Genomic DNA, 19,303 nt, shown 5'->3' with positions numbered 1-19,303 from the left:
TTTTATTTTTGTAAGCTCTCGTAATTTTTTTGGGAACTGTTTATTCCCATTTCTATATAACAACCTGCCAACGTATACATCCTTTGACTACACCAATTAAATAATTGACAAAACATGCAAGTTTGTTATATTAATAATAACATTCAGAGTATATCATTTCTATATAATTAAAAAGCGTACGGAAATTTATCTCAAACATATGACTCTAAACCGGTAACCATTAAAGAAATACGAGGAATAAGAAAGAAATGAAAGAAAGAAAAGAAAAAAAAAATAAAAGAGAAATTTATTCATCTCCTAATTTGATAAAGAATAATTGTAGTTTTTTATTTCTTAAATGTTAAAGAATCGTAATTAATAAATATTTCTTGTAAATTGTGTAAATTGTGAAGAATGATAAATAATTCAATATTCTCACTCATTCTCTTGGTCATCATTTCGAGCTTAGCTTCTATAATATGAAAAAAAATCAAATATTATGTTTTAATTTAACGACCTCTCCAAAATTATAAATTAATAGTAATTATCATTTTTTGATGAAAATTATTAATTAATAGTAATTATCAGTTTAAAAGAGCTTTGTAGACAATGCTTTAGACAAGTAAAAGCATTGTACATAAATGGACTTAGACTATATAGTTTTACATTTTCTCTTTACACATTTTTTGCTGCAACGTTTCATACGAACAGAAAAACAAGCACGCAACTCTGAAATCTTGAAAGGTCAACAGCCAATCCAATTGAAGTAAACAAAAAGTTACATAACAAAGTACGACCAAACTGAAATAAATTCTTATTTCTTTTTCTAAACAAATACCAACGCGGGAGCTTTAACTGTGCACCCGATATATTAGAAAAAAGAAGAAGAAGAAGAAGAATATCGTTCGTGGATCGATAGTGTCGACTAACTGGAAAATAAATATTCAACTTCAACGCTTATGTATACACAGCAATGCCTTAAAACAATGTTAAGAGCATGATTAACCCTAAAATCTTTAATGGGGTTCTTAATGATTTTTTTAGTAATAAATGTAATCTAAGAACTTTTGTTAAGAAACTTTCATTTTGAATGGTGCAATGGAAGTTTCTTAGTTAAGGGTTCTTAAAAAAAATTATTAAACTTTTTTTATAAGATAAAATTTATTTATTAAATAAAACATATTAAAAGATAACATTTAAAACATAAATTTAAAAAAAAAAACATAAAAACAAAGATTAATACAATAATCGAGAATAATTCGAAAAATGACATCCGAGTTTGAATGGAAAAATTCTCAAAAGTAATGAATGGAAAAATTCTCAAAGATTTGATCAAAATTGATCAAAATTTTCATCAAGTGATCCCTCAAAAGTGTTTTATAAAAAAAGAAACCATGAGATGAAATTTTTTTATAAAACTTGTTTACAAGTCGAAGGAAACTTGTTTATAAACTTGTTTATGAAACTTGTTTTCAAGAAAGAACTTGAGAAGGAACTTGAGAGAAGATACGTGATGAGAGAAGATGCGTGATGAATGAAGAAGAGTGTTGTCTTGTGTTGTGAATAAAAGTTTGGTATACAAAGTTTATATAGATAAGACTACAAGAGTTCACAAGTTTATATAGACACAAAGCTTTACAAGTCCGTGATTGATGACTACAGAGTTTGCAAGCGAGTTCATGTGAGTTCTGATGTGACCTCCTAGTGATTTGCCTACGATGACAAATACAAATTGAACAATAGAAATTACCTCTCCTAGTATTGCAGGTCCTGGTAGCTTAATCCAATAAATGACCTGCAGGAACAAAAATATAAACTCAATTCTCCAAAACTAGAACAACGACGAATAATAAATTTTGACAAGAGCTGTGGAGAATCCATAGGTTTGGTCTGTGGAGCAGCTTTGACAAGAGAAACCAAAAGTCACAAGCTTTTCATCACTTAAACAACTACAACAGGACAAGAGCAACAACAACACACACCTAAACCACTAAAACAGAATATGAAACATAAATATGAAACAAGAACAACAACAGCACATAGACACTTGTTTTAAGAGCACTGGAGTGATCGTACCATCACCAGCATCGTCATTAGTAGCAGTAGCAAAACTCCTTATGTGTTGACAAACCGAAAAAGAATCAAGCTTTACTCACACTTACAAAAAAAAAAAAAAAAACAGATATGCCTTCTGAGAAAAAGATTCCTCTTTGATAATCTTAACTTAGTGACACCACACAACCTAATGAAGAAGAATATAAAGAACTTGATAATAATAACAGACCTTTCATTTTGGCAAAGTATATGACAAAATGGGAACCCATTGCAGGTGTGATCAAATACGCCCCTAATGTGTTTGTCCTGTCAATTGAAGCAACAATTAAGCTCAAGGACTAGTAGTCTTGTGCAGCAATCAAAACAAAGAAAAGAGATGTACGTACCAGTCAGGTAAAGGGCTGTAAACATGACTTTCCGGTGTTATTAACGCACGATCTCGTTTGTATACACTTCTTGTATAACCCGGCAAGTCTACAAAAATCAGAAACTTTCTGCTAAACACTTTACAAACATCCAAATGCAGAATGCTCGGTATCAAATTTAAACTAATCTAAATATACAGAAAGGGACAACTTTTTATAAAAGAGACGAATCTGTATCCAAAAGAATTGAACTTTAAGCTTCCATATCTACTATGTCAGCACAAATATGATCTTCTAGAAGTTAAGAGCTATTTTGCAATACAAGAGCTTGAAATTCTCTCAGACTAAGCACTAAACCAATCTCTAACAAGAAATAGAAGTTAAGCGACAAAAGTATCAAACTTTCAATGACACGAAGCTAGAGACTACGATCGTTGTAAAGAAAAACATTTCGAACCTTGGAGGTGTGAGAGAGTGTTGGATTCGTGACTTTCCAGTAAATGGGTTTTGGCTTCTCGTCTGATTCAGTGATCGAAGGAGCTGAACAAAACCCATCGTCGCTTTTCGAAGCTTTAACGAAAAGGCCTTCGCGAAGGTAACGATAACAAATGAGAGAACTTGATTAAGTTATGAATAAAAAAACTTGTGAAGAAGCGTGTGCCGACAGAGTCGTCGATCGTCAGAGACGGAGAAGCCGAGAAGACTGTGGCGGAGAAGACCAGAAGACGATTAGCAGAAGACAATCGTCGCAAAAGAAAATACAAAAACATTCTACTTTGCCTCATGTCACACGTGGATGAAAAACCCTTCTAATAATCGGTCACAAAACATGTTACTTAAGGATCGATAATCTGTATTTTATTTTCTTTTCATTTAATTAAATCACTTATTATCCTTTAAAATCCAACTAAGATCCCGGATAATCATGGTCTAAGGTTTAGAGCCCAAACCGTGGACCCACTGGCCGAGGTCGCTGCAAAAGAACAAAACGTTGATTTTTTTTTTTTTGAACTAAAACAACGTTGAAATTTTTTGATTGCATGTTACAAGTTTATCCCAATATATGTACAAAAATTTGGGGCAATTCTCTCAAATAGTTTAAAAAAAAAATTATCACAAAAATATTTTTTAAGATAGAAAGGAAAATGATCAAAACAGATTTCATTAAAAAAGCAAAAGAACATTCCACCATTTATTTTATAGATATACAAATATAAATAAATAATAATAAAATTTATAGTTTCAAATTATGTGTTTTAAAATTTGAACTTTTTATAACTTTTTCAAAATGTTTTTTGCACTTTTTTTTTTAAATTCAAAATACTTTTTGAAACTATTAAAAAAATTATTTTAAATTTTAATATTTATTTTTAAATTTTGAAATTTTTTAAACTCCATCTCCAAAATTCTACAGCTTAACTATAAACCATAAATCTATATTAATTAACCCTACATGTATAATTGTGTATTTACTCCTTAGTGAAGCCTTTTTAGTCATTTTCCACTTTAGAGATTCTTTTTGTAAAAATAAAATAAGCAAAGTTATCTTAAAAAATTTCTCTATAATTTATACCCCATAAATATTTAGAATATGACTTCAACAGAACTCGGACTTAATATTATATCGATTTTTAATTGCATAGTTGATTTAAGTTTAGCAGTTTGTCTCTTTGTTTAACGAAGTCTTTTAGAAAAATTTCCAAATGGTTGGTAGACTTAGCAATCATTTAGTCATATATAATACATATTCGTGTTGGTACACATAAATATAAACCTATAGTTGTAATTAACCAAGTGGTCTTGGCCTAGTGGTAAAGGGCTCACAGCTGTGAGTACCGCCCTGGGTTCGATTCTCCTTGGCCACCCGGGGCGCCTTAAGTGGTAAGAAAACGCGGATCCTGCGGGCCTCGTAGTGATTAGTCCTTGGATCTAGAAAGCCTTTGGGATTACACTACGGTTATCAAAAAAAAAAAAAAAAAAAAATACTGCATATTTTCATAGAAATATGATTAATACATATATATGATTAATACATACTAACAACTTTATGTTTATCATTATATATAATTCATCAACATATTGAATATTTTCATAGAAATGTTTTATTTGATAAGTCCTTACATGCTATATGCTCGTACAAATTGGAGTAATATTTAGGGAATGATCATAGATGTTTTAATGTGGAGCTGTGGACGAGATGATAGATCCCTTCCTATATACATGTTTTCCAGCTCTACAACTCTGGGCTCTATCGAATATTCTTTCTTTCAAATAATTTTCGAATGTAACTATTTCTAAAAATAATTTTGATTATTTTTCTATCGTGTAAAATGATTAGGGATGATGAAAGCCATTTCACTATCTTTCCATACTATGTTATACTTGAAAAGGTAAAAAAATGAGTTGATTTTTAATGCTAAAATCAGAGATCCACAAGATAATCAGAAAGCGGAAGAATCGTATTTGACTCAGATATATGAAAGCTATATAGAAGAAAAGGTCACTACCCCTGATACAAGAAATAATGTTCTAGTAAGAGGCTTTGTCTGTCAATTTAATGTTTATTGGCATGATAATTAGCATGTTAGATTTATATGATGATGGAACTTAGGTCTTGGATTTAAAAGGTTAAATAAAGAGTTTATCTTTTTTTTTGAAAGAATTTTAAATTTATTCACTTCAAAAACCTTTGTACAACCTAATGCTATTTTGTATAGACCAAAACCTACAGGCTTTTATAGAACCTTATAAAAGGAAAAATGAAAAGATCATCTACTCCCAAACCATATCTCCATGGCTTTTTTATATCTGCTTCCCGCTTGCTGTCGTAAGGAGGAGATTTTATTTCTAATCAGCTTATCCAAGTGATTAATAAGGCGGGGAGGAGGTTGATGGCTTTCTCCCACCCTGCGTTTGTTCCTCTCATGCCAAAGAGCATGAGCAGTAGCTTGAAAACAGTATCGGAAGAGGAACGTTTTGGTGTTGTCTTGAAGACCAGTTACCAGTCTTTGCAGTAAAATGAGCCATTGAGTTGGCATACCTCCACCTACCAGGCCTCTGATTGTTCCAAGCCAGACTTCTTTGGCGAAAGAGCAATCAAAGAATAAATGGTCTCTCGTTTCAGTGGCTGCTTTGCATAACCAACATGTTGAGATAGCTTAGAGGGTTCCACTGAAGTATTCTGTCCCCAGTCGCTAGTCTGTTGTGAGCAGCTAACCACGTGAGAAAAGAAAACTTTGGAGTAGCTTTTCTAAACCAGAGCCCCTTGGACCATGAAACATGCGGTGATCTTGCTCTGATCACGTTCCACGTTTGAGATTACTCAAATCCTTGTCGAAATACTTCATTCTCCCGCTTCCAAAGCACCATATCTTCCTGCTGACTAGGCCCAATAGCTCTCAGCCTCAGTATCTCCAGCTCAATCTGTACCAGGACAGTAGTTCTATGCCTTCTTCTCCGGTAAGATTGGATCACCCTCTCCACCGTAGCGTGTATCGGGACCCCAACATCAACACAACCCCTTTCACCAGTTAAGTTGATCAATGCCCCCAATTGAGACCACTTATCATATCAGAAGGAAGTCGTCGCACCATTACCCACTTCCACTCGAGTAAACTGCAAAGCTAGAGGTCTTAGCTTCAATAATTTCTTCCACATCCAAGAGCCCAAGGAACTTGATTCCTTTACACTCCAAAAGGAGCCCTTTCTGATTAGATATTTATGTATCCATTTAACCCACATTGAAGATCTGGAGGAAAGAATACGCCATATCAGCTTCAGACAAGAGACTCTGTTTACTTCTTCTAGTGATCGCAGTCCTAACCCTCCTTCTTCCTTCGGTTTACACACATCTACCCAAGCAACTTTGGCCTTCTGTGTAGACATTACCGGTCCTGGCCAAAGGAAAGCCGAGCAGAGACTGTTTATTTCTTGCAAGCACTGTTTGGGGAGACGGAACGCAGACATCCAAAAGTTCGTTAAGCTGTAGAGGACTGATCCAATCAGTTGCAATCGACCCGCAAAAGAAAGATGGCGCGCTGTCCATGTACTGATCTTGGATCTAATCCGCACTAGCAAGGGAGCATAATCTTGTACTGACATTCTCATCGACAGCAGTGGGAGCCCAAGATATTTCACTGGAAGCGAACCTGCCTCAAAAGGGAATTGGCCCAGAATCTGAACACTCTCCTCCTCAGAAACCCCAGCTAGAAATAAAGTCGACTTTTCCAGACTAATAGAAAGACCCGACATCTTTGCGAACTCCCGAAATACCTCCAAAATGCCTTCAATAGATGTTTTCTTCCCATCTGAAAACACCATCACGTCATCTGCAAAACAAAGGTGTGTGATGCTGAGCTCCTTGCAGTAAGGATGATAACCAATACGCCTCTCCTCTGCAGCTCTGTCCAAGAGTTTGGACAGTATTTGCATACAGATAACAAACAGAACAGGAGATAGAGAGCACCCCTGCCTCAACCCTCTTTACTATTAAAGTATCCAGCTAGTTCTCCATTAACCTGTATAGAAAAAGAGGCAATCTCAATACATTTCTTGATCCACAAGATGAATTTCTCGGTAAGGCCCATAGCTTCAAGAACAGATAGCAGAAATGGCCATTGGACTGAATCGAACGCCTTGGAGATGTCGATTTTAACTGCGCATCTAGCTGTCACTGAGTCCTTATGATAGTTCTTCACAAGCTCCGAAGCCAATAGGACATTTTACATGAGGATCCTATCTTTGACAAACGCATATTGATTCAACGAGACGAAAGAAGGCAGCAATCTCTTCAGCCGGTTAGCCAAGATCTTGAAAATCACCTAATAGATCACGTTACAACACGATATATGCCTATAGTCTTTCATATAAACTGCTTCATCCTTCTTGGGAATGAGAGCCAAGATCGTGGAGTTTATTCCTTTGGGGAGAAATCCCTTATCAAAAAAATATTGGACCGCTTGCACTACATCTCCACCTGTAATACCCCATGTAGCTCTGAAGAACTCTACTGTAAACCCATCAGGTCCTGGAGACTTGTCTGCAGCCATACTAAACACCACTTTCCGAATCAATTCCGCTGAAACCTCTCCAACCAACATGTTCCTGTTCTCCTCAGAACAATCAAAATTTAGGAGATCTTTTAGGACTACAGAACTCACTCCACAATAGTCAGAAGGTATATGAGTCAGAAAGTTTTGAAAATAGTCCACAGCTTCAGCTTTAATATCTTCTTGAGTGACTGCAGTGGTCCCATCTCCCTTTTTAATCTCTCTGATAGAATTCCTAACTTCCCGAACCTTTGCAGCCCTATGGAAGGTCGTGTTATTCCCATCTCCGACCCCTAACCAGTGAATCTTTGCTCGTTGACTAAGGACCTTTTCTTCTAGTCTTGACAACAAGGACCATCTGGTTAATGTTGCCGATTCTGCCTCCATATTTGCCTGAGAAGGTTCATCTAGAGTCTTGGTTTGGAGCTCACATAGTGTTGCATAAGCTTCTTTTGTCTTTTTGGAAAGATTTCCAATCTTCTCCTTGCTCAGATTCTGCAGAAGAGGCTTAAGTGCTTTTAGTTTCTTGGAGAGTCTGAAGAGTGCTGATGTTGAGTTAAATAGAGGCTCCGTCCCCCTCCAGAAATTACCAACCAAAGGTAGAAATTCTGGCATGTCAATCACTGCGTTAACCAATTTAAAGGGTTTTCTCGGCTTCATACTCTCAGCTGTGAATGTGATCCGACATCTCTGATGATCTGAGCATCCTCCTGCCTCAAAAACGCAATAAGACCGAGGGTACAGTCTCATCCACTCGTCGTTTACGAGGGCGCGATCCAGCTTCTTACAGATGATGTCACTGTCTCGTTTATTGTTCCATGTGAATCTTGGCCCCTGGTACGACATGTCGACCAGAGAACAGTAGCTAACTACCTCCTGAAAATTCCGCATTCCCCCAGTATCATGAGCAATATCTACATTGGAGTGCTCCTCCTCATCCAAAATTTCATTAAAATCTCCAAAAACTATCCACGCCTTCTTCTGAATAATGGGAGAGTCTTGATGAGATTTTATGTCTCTCCAGAGCTCCCTTCGTTCATCTTCCAAATTAAATCCGTAGACAAAAGAACAGAAGAATTCTTCATCCATACCCTCCAACAGAAAAGAACATGTGATCATCTGAGCGCTCTGGAAACATGGAGTAACTCTCACCCTCGGACTCCACATGATCCATATTCTACCCAAGCGGTGATGATCGTAATTCGTAATAGAGGACCAGCCTGGGAACACCTTGTCGATGATCCCCTTAGCTTTATTTTCTTTAACTTGAGTTTCAAGCAAACACCCAAACTGAAAGCCACTTTTCCTAACCCACTCCTTTATTAACATATGCTTAGATGGCTTATTAAAGCCTCTTATGTTCCAAAAGAGACCCGACATTAATGATGACGAGATTTCCTTTTCTTTAGCTCGCTGAGACTTGCGTCTTGCGCTTTCTGAACAGACCTATCACCCAAAACTTTATGTTTGATCTTCGAATATCTAGGGAGAGATTGTCGGGGAATAACAGTCTCCTTCTCTTTGGCTTCCACCATTGGGTTCATCAAATTCTCTGCCTTCTGTATCTCTCCTTCATCACTTCCATCTCCTACTATCTCTCCCTCCTCTTCTAAACTCAGTACTGAGAATCTTGATTTGGTGAGAATAGCAACCTGTCCAAATTTTTAATCTTTGTTTTTGCTCTGTGGAGAACGGCTCGACTTCCCCGGTGATACATCCAGCCACTCTTTCTCCTCGTCTTCTTTAGATTCATCTTGAGCTTCAGCCAGAGCTGAACTCCCCAAAACCAAGTCTTTCTCCATCTCTACTATCTGCTCATCCTCCCTTAACTCAACCGCTGACATTTGCTCTGTCTCCAATTCTGTATTAGTTAAGCCTACTGCAGGTACCTCCTCATTTCCTTTTCCTTCCCCTGGCTGGTTAGTATCCGAAGTCTGTTCTGTCTCAACTGTGATTCTCTCCTCACTTCTTAACCCCTAGTCTGCTGGAGTTTCTCCTTCCTCCTGCACCTCATTGTTCTCCCTCTCCTTCTGTACCTCTTTGACTGGACATGTTTTGATAGAGTGACCCCATTTCTCACACTTAGGGCATTTTGTTGGCAGCCATGGGTATGAATATTCCACCAAACACTGCCTCCCCCGAATATTGAAGTTCATCTTCTTTGGCAAATCCTTCGTTAAGTCAACTTTCACAAAGATCTTTGCTACCTCAATATTCAAACATTGGGCAGTTTCGGGGTGTAGTCTCACCGGAGTACCGAGAGGACTAGACACGAAGCTCAGTCCTTGCCAAGAGAACATATCAAGCGGCACGTTTTTGAGATGCACCCACATCGGAATGGCTTGAGCTTGAGGCTTCTCCTTCTCTGCTACCGGAGACCATTTTGTCACCACCACCGGAACACCCGCTAGGTTCCAAATCCCCCTTCGAAGAATCCGATTTTTGTCAGCCAGATTAGGAATCCTAAACTTCATCGTCGTTGAGTTAACCTCGAAGACGTCAATCATCTGCGTCTTATCGTTGAGAGCCCAAACCTTGTTTACGATAGCGTGAACTTTCGCAATGTGTGGAGCAACATCGAGGAATTTTCCAATGAGGAAATCATCCCACAGAGGCGCCACATCCTTCGTTATCTCCTCCGGTACTGTAATCGAGCCTACTCCGTCTTTCATCAAAATCTCCACTTCGTATTTCTTCAAAAGTTTTTTACCCTGAACCGCTCCAACCCAAGAGTCCTTTGTTCCCCCCGGACCTGTGGTTGGAGTCGTCGTCGTCGTCACCCCTGGAGAAGCAGGAGCCTCCCCTTGAGAACCGTCTTCATCCCCCATTGGAGCCACCGTTACTGGCGCCGTCAATCAAGCCTGCCCAAATCGAGATTTGCAGAACCCTAATCGCCCAACTCTTCGCCAGAGCAAAACGGTGCGTTTTTAGTCTCCCATATAAACCTCCTTCGCTCTGTTCTCTTTTGTTTAAAGAGTTTATCGCTTGGAAACAATCCGTCTTAATATCAATGATCCACACTCATTTTCAAGCAAATATTCTATAGACCACAACAATGCATCATACTCCGTTTATCGCTTTTACAATCGATGCATTGTTGTGGTCTATAGAATATTTGCTTGAAAATGAGTGTGGATCATTGATATTAAGACGGATTGTTTCCAACTAATACGAGTGTTGGATGGATGGCCAAGAAAACTAGTCGGTATTTTCTTTTTTTCTTTTTAAAGAAAACTAGTCGGTATTTTCCATCTTGAAGAAATTCTTTTTTTTTTGTTATAATGTGACTTGCTGTTTTCTCATATTCTCTTCATCATAGTTATGTTCTACATTGTCTTATTTTTTTCAAAAAAATAAATATATTTCATTTCTTAAGTTATGATGGATACATGCATGAGATCTAGCGTTAGAAAACAACTTCATATTTTAAGTGGACCACGATCTAAGGACATTAGTTAGTTGCGCAGAGTTGTGTGACATTTTACAAGGATTAGTCAACCTGTCGACCAAGTTTATAAACCTCATTTCCTGTCTTAATTGCTATCATATAAACAAATTAACCAGAAAAAAAAAAATAGAAACAGTTGTTATTAGGCCTTGGAAGACATCAGCTAAACTCGTCGTTGCCCAAATCCAAAAAATGTAATAAACCACCGACGAGAGGGGTATATCTGGAAACACAGAAAAATACAGAACCATTGTTCCAATTACAAAACCCCTAAACCCTAATCGGTCGCCTTCTCTGAGTTTACATCTTCATCTCTCCTTCTCTCTCCGCCTGCGATTCGAGAACTACCCTCCCTACAACAATCTGAAAGCTTCTCTGCCTTTCGCTACTCACCATCCTTGTAGTCTCCTCCGGAAGGTAAAACTCAGCTTGATAAACGATTGTTAACTGGGAGTAACCTCCATTGAACTCTTGTCTTTCTTTACTCTTTATTGGCGTAAGATACGAGATATAAGGTTTTGTGCTGATGGGTTTGTGTTTGTTCTTACAGATTTTTGATAAAGTTTGATCCTTTTGCTCTGTCCGTAATGACTTCGCTGCTCGAAGCTATCTCCAACTCCTTAGCGAGTCAGGACCGAGTTGACTCTCACTCGGACTATCCCTTCCCTCTCAGCCAAGACGGTATCTTCACCAACGTCAAGCCGAAGGTGGAAAGCCCTAACCCCGGTACCCTAATCAATCCAATAACCGGGTGGGAAATCTCCGGAAGCGATGCTGAGCTGATCAAATTGGGTAAGAGCTTTTCCTCTAAGCTGAAAAGCAAGCTCAAGGACACCAACAGGTTCGACAGAGGCGAGTTTGTGAGTATGCTGAAGCAGTTTCTGGAGAAGATTGGTGAGAAAGTTGGGGTTACTGGTGAGAACGAGGAGATGAAAGATTTAGTGGAGAACACTGAGCTTTTGATGGGTAAAGATGTAGCTGGGCTGGTTTGGGGAGATAAAGCTTGTTCTGATGTTCAGAAGCTGGTGGAGAAGACTGGGGTTTTGATGGGTAGAGACGTGTCTGGTTTGGTTTTGAAGGCTTGTGTTCGTTTGGAGATGTGGGAGTTAGTTGAGACTTTGGTTTCAAACTCATTGGTTGATCATTCTTTGAACGGTTATTTAGTTAGCAGTCTTGTCGAGAAGCAACGGTCTGATTTGCTTTGCGTTGTGATCAAACAAGCTTCGGATCTTGGGGCGAGCGAGCTGCTTTCGATCTTGAAGTACTTTCTTTGCCCTTCTAAGGAAGCGGTTAGCACTATGGTTAAGGTGAGAGAAGAATGGGACAGTCAAGCTTTGTTGGCTATTGAGAAAGTTAGCAAGACAGAGGTATCAAAGAAGTCTAAAGTTGTTGCTGAAGAGGCTTCGATCTTGCTGATGGTTGCTCACGACGGGTTTTCTCCTTCCGAGCTTTGCCTTCACTACTTGCTGGCTTCGTCTGATGTTGATGAAGTCATGTTTTCATCTGCAGTGAGTAAGTTGAATGGTAATGAGATGAGAAGCTTCGTTCGGTATCTATCTAAGTGGATGAAGAAGTACGAGAGGTTCCCTCAGGCTGGTCCTTGCCCTAAAGCCGCCTCCATGCTCGGTTTGAAGCTGTGCGACTGGGTTCCCAAGCTCGAGGATGTGACCAAGTGTTTGGGGGTTATTATCGATGAGAACTTCTCTACTCTGGCTCTGCACTCGGATCTGCATGAAGAGCTGAAGGCTGTTGAAAGAGTAGCGGATGGTTTAGCTTCGGAATCGAAGCTTTGTTGCTTTGTGGCTAATGTTGCTGAGAGATTGAGACTTGGAGATACCAGAAACTAGACGCTTGGAGTTCTCAGAGACTAGATTGCTTTCCCTGTTTCGTTTTTTTTTTTAATGTCTGCAGTGTCTTTTGTATTTTCTAGTTTCAGTTAAAACTATTTTTATAAAATATAGTTTTGGTCGTTGTCTTTGAGAATTGCTTTATTCTTTAGACTCTCTGGGAACTTAAACTATTTGGGGGTTATTCACATATTAAATGACAAATATTCCAGATAAATTGAATGGTTTCACCTTCATGCAATCGTCGAAACATCAAGAAATGTGCTGTGTGCACGAGTGTGGAAACATAACATGGTTTATACTCTGTTGCATTCTTACGACAAGATCCATGTGGGAAGGCTTCGATCTCCATTGCTTTCTTACTTGTCTTTTTGGTGGTTGACGTCGTTTTCGTCTCAGTTAAGGAATAAAGCACAAGTTGCTCATACGATATGTCTCATTCCCAAATAGTTTAATGTTCAGAAAAAACAGAGGAGGATTATAAAGTATCATTTCATACTTTGAGCAGCTCTACGAGAACTCGCCCGCACGATCCAAGCTTCCTCAAGAAGAAGAAGAAAAAGGGTAAGAAGGTAATCATCCGCAAATGCTTCGTAGTCACGTAGAGAGCTGAGTTATTGCACATGCTCCCAAATTAAACAGCAGTCTGGGGACAACCCACTCATAACTTTCATACCTTCTCCAAGTTATTTACTTATCTATTAATGTTGGTTACATAAAATAACATTCGATAAAACTAATTTAACCAACAAAAAAATAAGTTATTTAATAATTAGTCACAAATTTAAATGATATTAAATTTTATATAGAACAAGATAAAAATCAAATCCTTAAAAACCAGTTAAAATGATATGTTTCAGTTTGAATTATAAAAATCAGTTAAAGTGATAGAACAAGATAAAAATCAAATCATTAAGGAGTATCTAAAAATTATAAAAATATTATTAATCTAACGGCCGTAAATAACGGTGCTTAATTTGAATTTTGGAGATGCGTTTGTAGTTTTTTTTTGTTTTAATATAAGAAATAAATAAATTATCTGTCACCGTGGTCACTGAAATTAACCACCACCAAAGAAAGTCTCATCGATGCTCCTTAAGTATCTAGTGATATAGCAGCACCGCTATCTAATACTGTCACCCAACCATTCAGGCATTCTACGGTAAGGCTGTCTTCTTCTCAAGTTTGTTGTGGGATTCAGACAGTGAATCCAATTTGAGACCGACATTTCTCTAAATAGCTGTAAATTCACTTCTTTTCTAAATACTCAAGATCTTTTTTTTTTGTTACTGTTAATTCTGAGATTTAGGTAGTGTGGATTTGAGATCTGGTTCACTTATCTGCAAGGTGAGTTCCAGATCTGGTTTCCCTAATTTTAATCTCTGAAATTTTCAATTTGGAGATTTTGTTTTGTTCTTTTTTTTCCTAAATAATCATTGTATTTTCTTTCTCTTTCTTGTTTGATTTCATTGCTTAATGATTGTGATCCATTATTATAAAAGAAAGTACAGATCTTTAGCTCATGAACGACTGTTTTTATTATGTTTTAATTTTCTTAAATTTTGTTGCTTGATGGTGATTCTCAGTTTGGAACTTTACTTAGTCTTCATAAACAAATGGCTGATCCATTGAACTTACAAAGTGCTTAATTATATGCTCTTCCAAGCTCTAGATATAAACAAAATTTACAGAAATAAAACTGCAACCATTGGTAATAGATGTGTTGTGTGGTCTTTTTGTTATTGCTCGAGCATATAAAGCGTTTGTGATTGGTCGGAAAAATGCAGGTGGTGTTTTGAGTTTTGGTTGTTGACATCATGGGGAAGCCTGCAAGATGGTTAAAAAGTGTGCTACTTGGAAAGAAACAATCCAAGTCTAGTGGTTCTAAAGACAAGGAGGTAACGCTTCAATTAACATTTGAATAGCTAAATTTTTGTTGCCGTAGAGGACTAAGATTCTTCAGTCTACTGTTTCTTTCTGTCTACTGTTTGTCTATGGTGTCACTTTCTGATTTCCTCTCTCTTTGGTGTCTGTTTCTATTGGTTATCGCGCTCAGAGAGTTGTGAATGGAAAGGAGGTAGTGGTGATATCAAAGATTGAAGAATCCGATGTGGTTTCAGATCTTCCATCCTTTGGAAACGCAACAGTTCATACCAGTGGTGTGGGAGAGACGCAGACTACAGAACACGAAGCGGTTTCAGATGATGAGATACAACTTCCTGAGGTCCAAGTCCAACCAAAAGATTCTCCAAACGCTGCTTCTGTTGTACCTGATGACTCGTTATCCGAATCAGACAAAATTATGCAAGAGATTGCAGCAACAACTGTCCAGGCTGCCTTTAGAGGATACTTGGTAAAATACTTATGAACCCCTTCATTGGCATTTTTCCCCTTGTTGTATACTGACCTGAGCTCTCTTTGTGTGAAGGCTCGGCGTGCTTTCTGGGCGTTAAAAGGTATAATAAGGCTGCAAGCACTTATCCGAGGTCACATGGTTAGAAGGCAAGCTGTTGCGACTCTCTGCTGTGTAATGGGAATTGTCAGATTGCAAGCACTTGCTCGAGGAAGAGAGATCAGACATTCTGACATTGGAGTTGAAGTTCAGAGGAAATGCCCATTGAATCATCAGCATTTGGTTAACACTCATCACTTTGACTCTGTGATTTAAGTTTCTATTTCTGATTAGCTTTTAACTTAAGTTCTGTATCTACTTTTTCTGTCTTATCAGGAGAATAAACTCCCTGAAGACTCTGTTGTTGATACACATACTTACCTGGGAATCAAGAAGCTAACTGCAAATGCGTTTGCTCAGAAGGTATGCTTGTAAAGTCTATTACCGTATCTGTTTCAAAAAGATTTATATTTAGAATTTTTCATACTTATTAAGAAAATATATTAAATTTTAGTTACCAATGCATTATTTTCGTATTTCATTCCACACAACTCTTAACCATTAGAGTTTTAATAAACACAATTATGTTTTTTTAAAGTTTGCAATTTACCATTAATTAATGCATTGAAAATGTATTTTTTGAAACATTTTTTTTTAAAACACGGATCTTTTCGGAACAGAGAGTGAGTATTATGTTTGAATGTAGAAGCTCTTTAATAATGTTTTGTCTATCTTATCAGCTTCTAGCTTCCTCTCCAAACGTGATGCCTGTGCACTTGGAAAATGATTCGTCCAACACAATCTGGTTAGAGAACTGGTCAGCGTCTTGCTTCTGGAAACCAATTCCTCAACCTAAGAAAACTTCAGTCAAGAAAACTCAGAAGAAGTTTGCCAGTAACTCTCAGAAGAGTGTTCGCAAAGTCCCTACTTCAAATCTCGACAATCCCTCGGATGCGCAGACATCATTTGAGCTTGAGAAACCGAAACGCAGCAGCTTCCGCAAGTTTTCAACATGCCAATCTGCAGAACTACCACCACCACCAGCAGAGACTCCTCAAGTTGATTTAGAGAAAGTGAAACGTGGGTTGAGGAAAGTGCATAATCCTGTAGTTGAGAGCTCTATCCAACCTCAAGGAGTTACACAGAAGGAGATTGAGAAGCCATCTCCAGGTTTAGAAGAACCTGTGAATAATGCCTTTGATGTGGAGAGAACAGATGAAATGGCTCAGCCTGAGGAGTTGAAACACATTCATGAACCATTGGTAACCAATGAAACACTTGACTCCACATTGGTCAGCCAAATCGAAGAAAATGTGATGGTTGAGGAAAAGGAGGATGTGAAAGAAGAGAGAACTCCCAAACAAAACAACAAGGAGAATCCAGCTAGGAAGGAGCATAAAAGATCAGGGAAGAAGGATTCTCCGGTTACTACTACTGCTACTACTCAAACCACTGAGTGTCAAGAGAGTAGTAATGTGAATCAGAACAGTAGCCCGGGCCTACCAAGCTATATGCAAGCGACTAAATCTGCAAAAGCAAAGCTGAGGTTACAAGGCTCTTCTTCCCCTAAGCAACAAGTGACTGAGAAAGCCACTAGACGGTACTCGCTACCATCTTCAGGTAACAACGCAAGAGTCACTTCTGATTCTCCTAAGACAACAAGAGTCTCAAACTCTATTGGCAAAACTGGGAAGAAGACCGAGAAACCTCTTCTCAACGGTTAGTAGTGTCCTAAACAAAGCCAGAAAGTCTATATAGAGATTCTGAGTTTCTTCTCAACTAATATTATTTTGGTTTTTGCAGGGAAGACAACTCCGGTAGAGTGGAAAAGATGATTGAATGATTATGTGGTGAAAGAAAAGAAGGCCATTATTGATCACTCTACAATATTTCACCATCTATCTTTATAGTTAGTGTTTGTGGGTTGTATTGAGAATGTACATCATATGTTTGTTTCTGTGGGAGTTTCAGTTTCTGTTTTCATCACACATTGTTTTAACTGCAAAATTAGATGTTTATGATATGTAATGATGATACTCAACTTCTTAAAAAAAAAAAAATCTATCCATGAAATACAACGTTTTAACTGAAGATGGTACTATAGTGTGTTGGTGTTCAAAAAAAAAAAAGGTACTATAGTGTGTATAACCACTTCAACTAAATCTTTTAAATTCATGAAATGGATTAGTCCAATAGTACTAAAAGTTTAAATCGAGGAGGGAAGGGATAAGTAATTAAAGTGGGGAAAACAAAGAAGAAAAGCATAAAGGATACTCCACTGAACTCAAAGAAGCAAGACTGGATATTACTACAATGAGAAAAGAGCTTGGAATTATAAAAAGTATGTATTAACACAAGCTTTCAAACCAACTTCTCCTTCAATTTTTGTATATTCTTTTTTGAATAAAACACTTTTCCCCCTTTAAGACGGCCTTCTTGCTTCTTCTTGAATAACAATTTTCAAGCCAAGCCTTCTTCTTTGCATATTTTTTTATTCTTTCTTGGGCTTAGTTTTTGCTTATCTTAGCATAATTACATCATATTATTTTTGTCGTTGTTGTGCTTAGATGAACCCCATCTATATAAAAGAAAAAGGTAAACCTTATCTACATTAACAATAGTTTTGTTTTTGTAAAATAAATCAGTGTCATTATTATTTTATGAAAGTGAGTTATAATGTCTAAGTTTGTGTATGAACATTCAAACACACACATACACACATACATATATATGTAAAGGCTGTCCATGTCAGGCAAAGAGAATGTTCCAAAGATGTCTCAATGCTCTTGGTTATTCCATTTGATAGGGACATATTGTGTGAAGTACAATTCCCAAAAGCAACACAAGAATGCACTTTATACAACTATATTAGTAATCTATATTGTATCACACCATTCACCTTATCCAAATAAACAGAAATGTTATTATATGTGAATGTATATGAGTATTGTATGTTTAAAATATAAAAAGTATGGAGATGGACAAAAAAAAACAAAGAGATAAGCTTAGCTTCCCAATAACAGAGTTCCAAATGTAAAGCTTTTTTGGTTCAAACTTGTCAGATGAGAGATCTTCTAAAACCAGCCTTTATATATGCTTCCTTCTTACCAACCTTCTCTCCATTCCAAAGAGAGAGAAGGAGAGACAAATTTCTCCCTTCTTCATTAACCTTTTACCATTTATTTAATCTCTCAAGTATTTATATTTAACTTCACAAGCTAGCTAGTAGCTAATATCTACAAACGTTGTTCAAAATGGGTGTTTTGGTTCGTCGAGATATGTTTCTTCTTCTTGGCATCGCATTTTTTGTACTTCTTCAAACGGATAAAGTCTCAAGTCTAAGATGGGAGAGAGATATGAGGCTGCAGCTTCTAACTGTTCATCCCTTCCGTGTTCTTGAAGAGTCATCATCATCATCGAAGGAAGGAAATTTAAATACAAATGGAGACTTGGCGCCCTCTGTGATGCATGATCCTAATCAATCTGTAAAAAGAAAGATTGGAAGAGGATCTGATCCTATACACAACAAATGCTGACATTCTTATAGAAAGGAAACAATGTTTTTGTTTCTAAAATAAAAGTTAGTCTATACTCTGTTTCTGCAGTCTCAGTTACTATTACTCTCTGGTTTATTGAAAAGTTTAACTATCTGTCTCTTAATCCTTCAAGGGTTTAAGTTTGTACTGAATCTTTGTTCTTTAATACATGTCTTCCTTTATATAAGTTTTGTTTGATGCATTATATATTTTGAATATACAAGACTTGGTGTGTTCTCTGTGTGATATTTTCAGCGAAACTGAATTGGTTCTGATTAATCAGATTTTCATCCATAAACATGATTAAACATGAAGAAATTTACCACCTAAGACACTTTATGACTTATCAATTACTCTTGGAGACACAATTGATTGGAGACACAATTGACTTTGCACATACATTATACATGGGTAAAGACACAAAAACCCTTCACCTTAATCAAACTAAACTTTTTCAACTTTCTTCGTTGTATAAACAAGACCTATGGACACGCGCACACTCCCTAACACGTGTGAAAACCCTTAACTAATGTAAATCAAATCTCACACAAAGTTCAATCGTCTTCAATTTTGCTCACTCCTAGATTCCCGATGCTTCCTTCAAATCCAGCAAAACCATTGTCAGATCTAGAG

At 37.3% G+C, this 19,303-nt stretch overlaps 2 protein-coding genes across 3 annotated transcripts; both read left to right on the top strand.

Moving 5' to 3' along the window:
* Positions 1-11,062: 11,062 nt before the first annotated feature.
* LOC106419009 lies at positions 11,063-12,870 on the top strand. Its single transcript, XM_013859752.3, has 2 exons — positions 11,063-11,312; positions 11,446-12,870. Exon 2 carries the CDS (start codon positions 11,483-11,485, stop codon positions 12,740-12,742), a length of 1,260 nt encoding a protein of 419 aa, XP_013715206.1. The 5' UTR covers positions 11,063-11,312; positions 11,446-11,482; the 3' UTR covers positions 12,743-12,870.
* An 890-nt stretch (positions 12,871-13,760) lies between these two features.
* On the top strand, positions 13,761-17,225 carry LOC106419397 (protein IQ-DOMAIN 30-like). 2 transcript variants are annotated; one of them, XM_013860174.3, is made up of 8 exons: positions 13,779-13,904; positions 14,052-14,089; positions 14,530-14,640; positions 14,799-15,095; positions 15,171-15,377; positions 15,471-15,557; positions 15,875-16,853; positions 16,938-17,225. In XM_013860174.3, exons 3-8 carry the CDS (start codon positions 14,560-14,562, stop codon positions 16,967-16,969), a joined length of 1,683 nt encoding a protein of 560 aa, XP_013715628.1. In that variant the 5' UTR covers positions 13,779-13,904; positions 14,052-14,089; positions 14,530-14,559; the 3' UTR covers positions 16,970-17,225. The 2 variants fall into 2 exon arrangements, with proteins under 2 accessions (XP_013715629.1, XP_013715628.1); XM_013860175.3 differs by lacking the exon at positions 14,052-14,089 and having other exon boundaries at positions 13,761-13,904.
* Positions 17,226-19,303: the final 2,078 nt, after the last annotated feature.

Source organism: Brassica napus, chromosome C5 (genome assembly GCF_020379485.1).
Source record: "Brassica napus cultivar Da-Ae chromosome C5, Da-Ae, whole genome shotgun sequence".
In the NCBI taxonomy this organism is placed as follows: Eukaryota; Viridiplantae; Streptophyta; class Magnoliopsida; order Brassicales; family Brassicaceae; genus Brassica; species Brassica napus.
The sequence above is the reverse complement of the archived record's forward strand: the minus strand, read 5'-3'. Positions and strand labels throughout refer to the sequence as shown.

Coding starts and splice junctions, on each gene's coding strand:
- LOC106419009 (XM_013859752.3), top strand. CDS start 11,483: ATGACTTCGCTGCTCGAAGCTATCTCCAACTCCTTAGCGAGTCAGGAC.
- LOC106419397 (XM_013860175.3), top strand. CDS start 14,560: ATGGGGAAGCCTGCAAGATGGTTAAAAAGTGTGCTACTTGGAAAGAAA. Junction 14,641..14,798: donor GTGGTTCTAAAGACAAGGAG/GTAACGCTTCAA, acceptor TATCGCGCTCAG/AGAGTTGTGAATGGAAAGGA. Junction 15,558..15,874: donor CAAATGCGTTTGCTCAGAAG/GTATGCTTGTAA, acceptor CTATCTTATCAG/CTTCTAGCTTCCTCTCCAAA.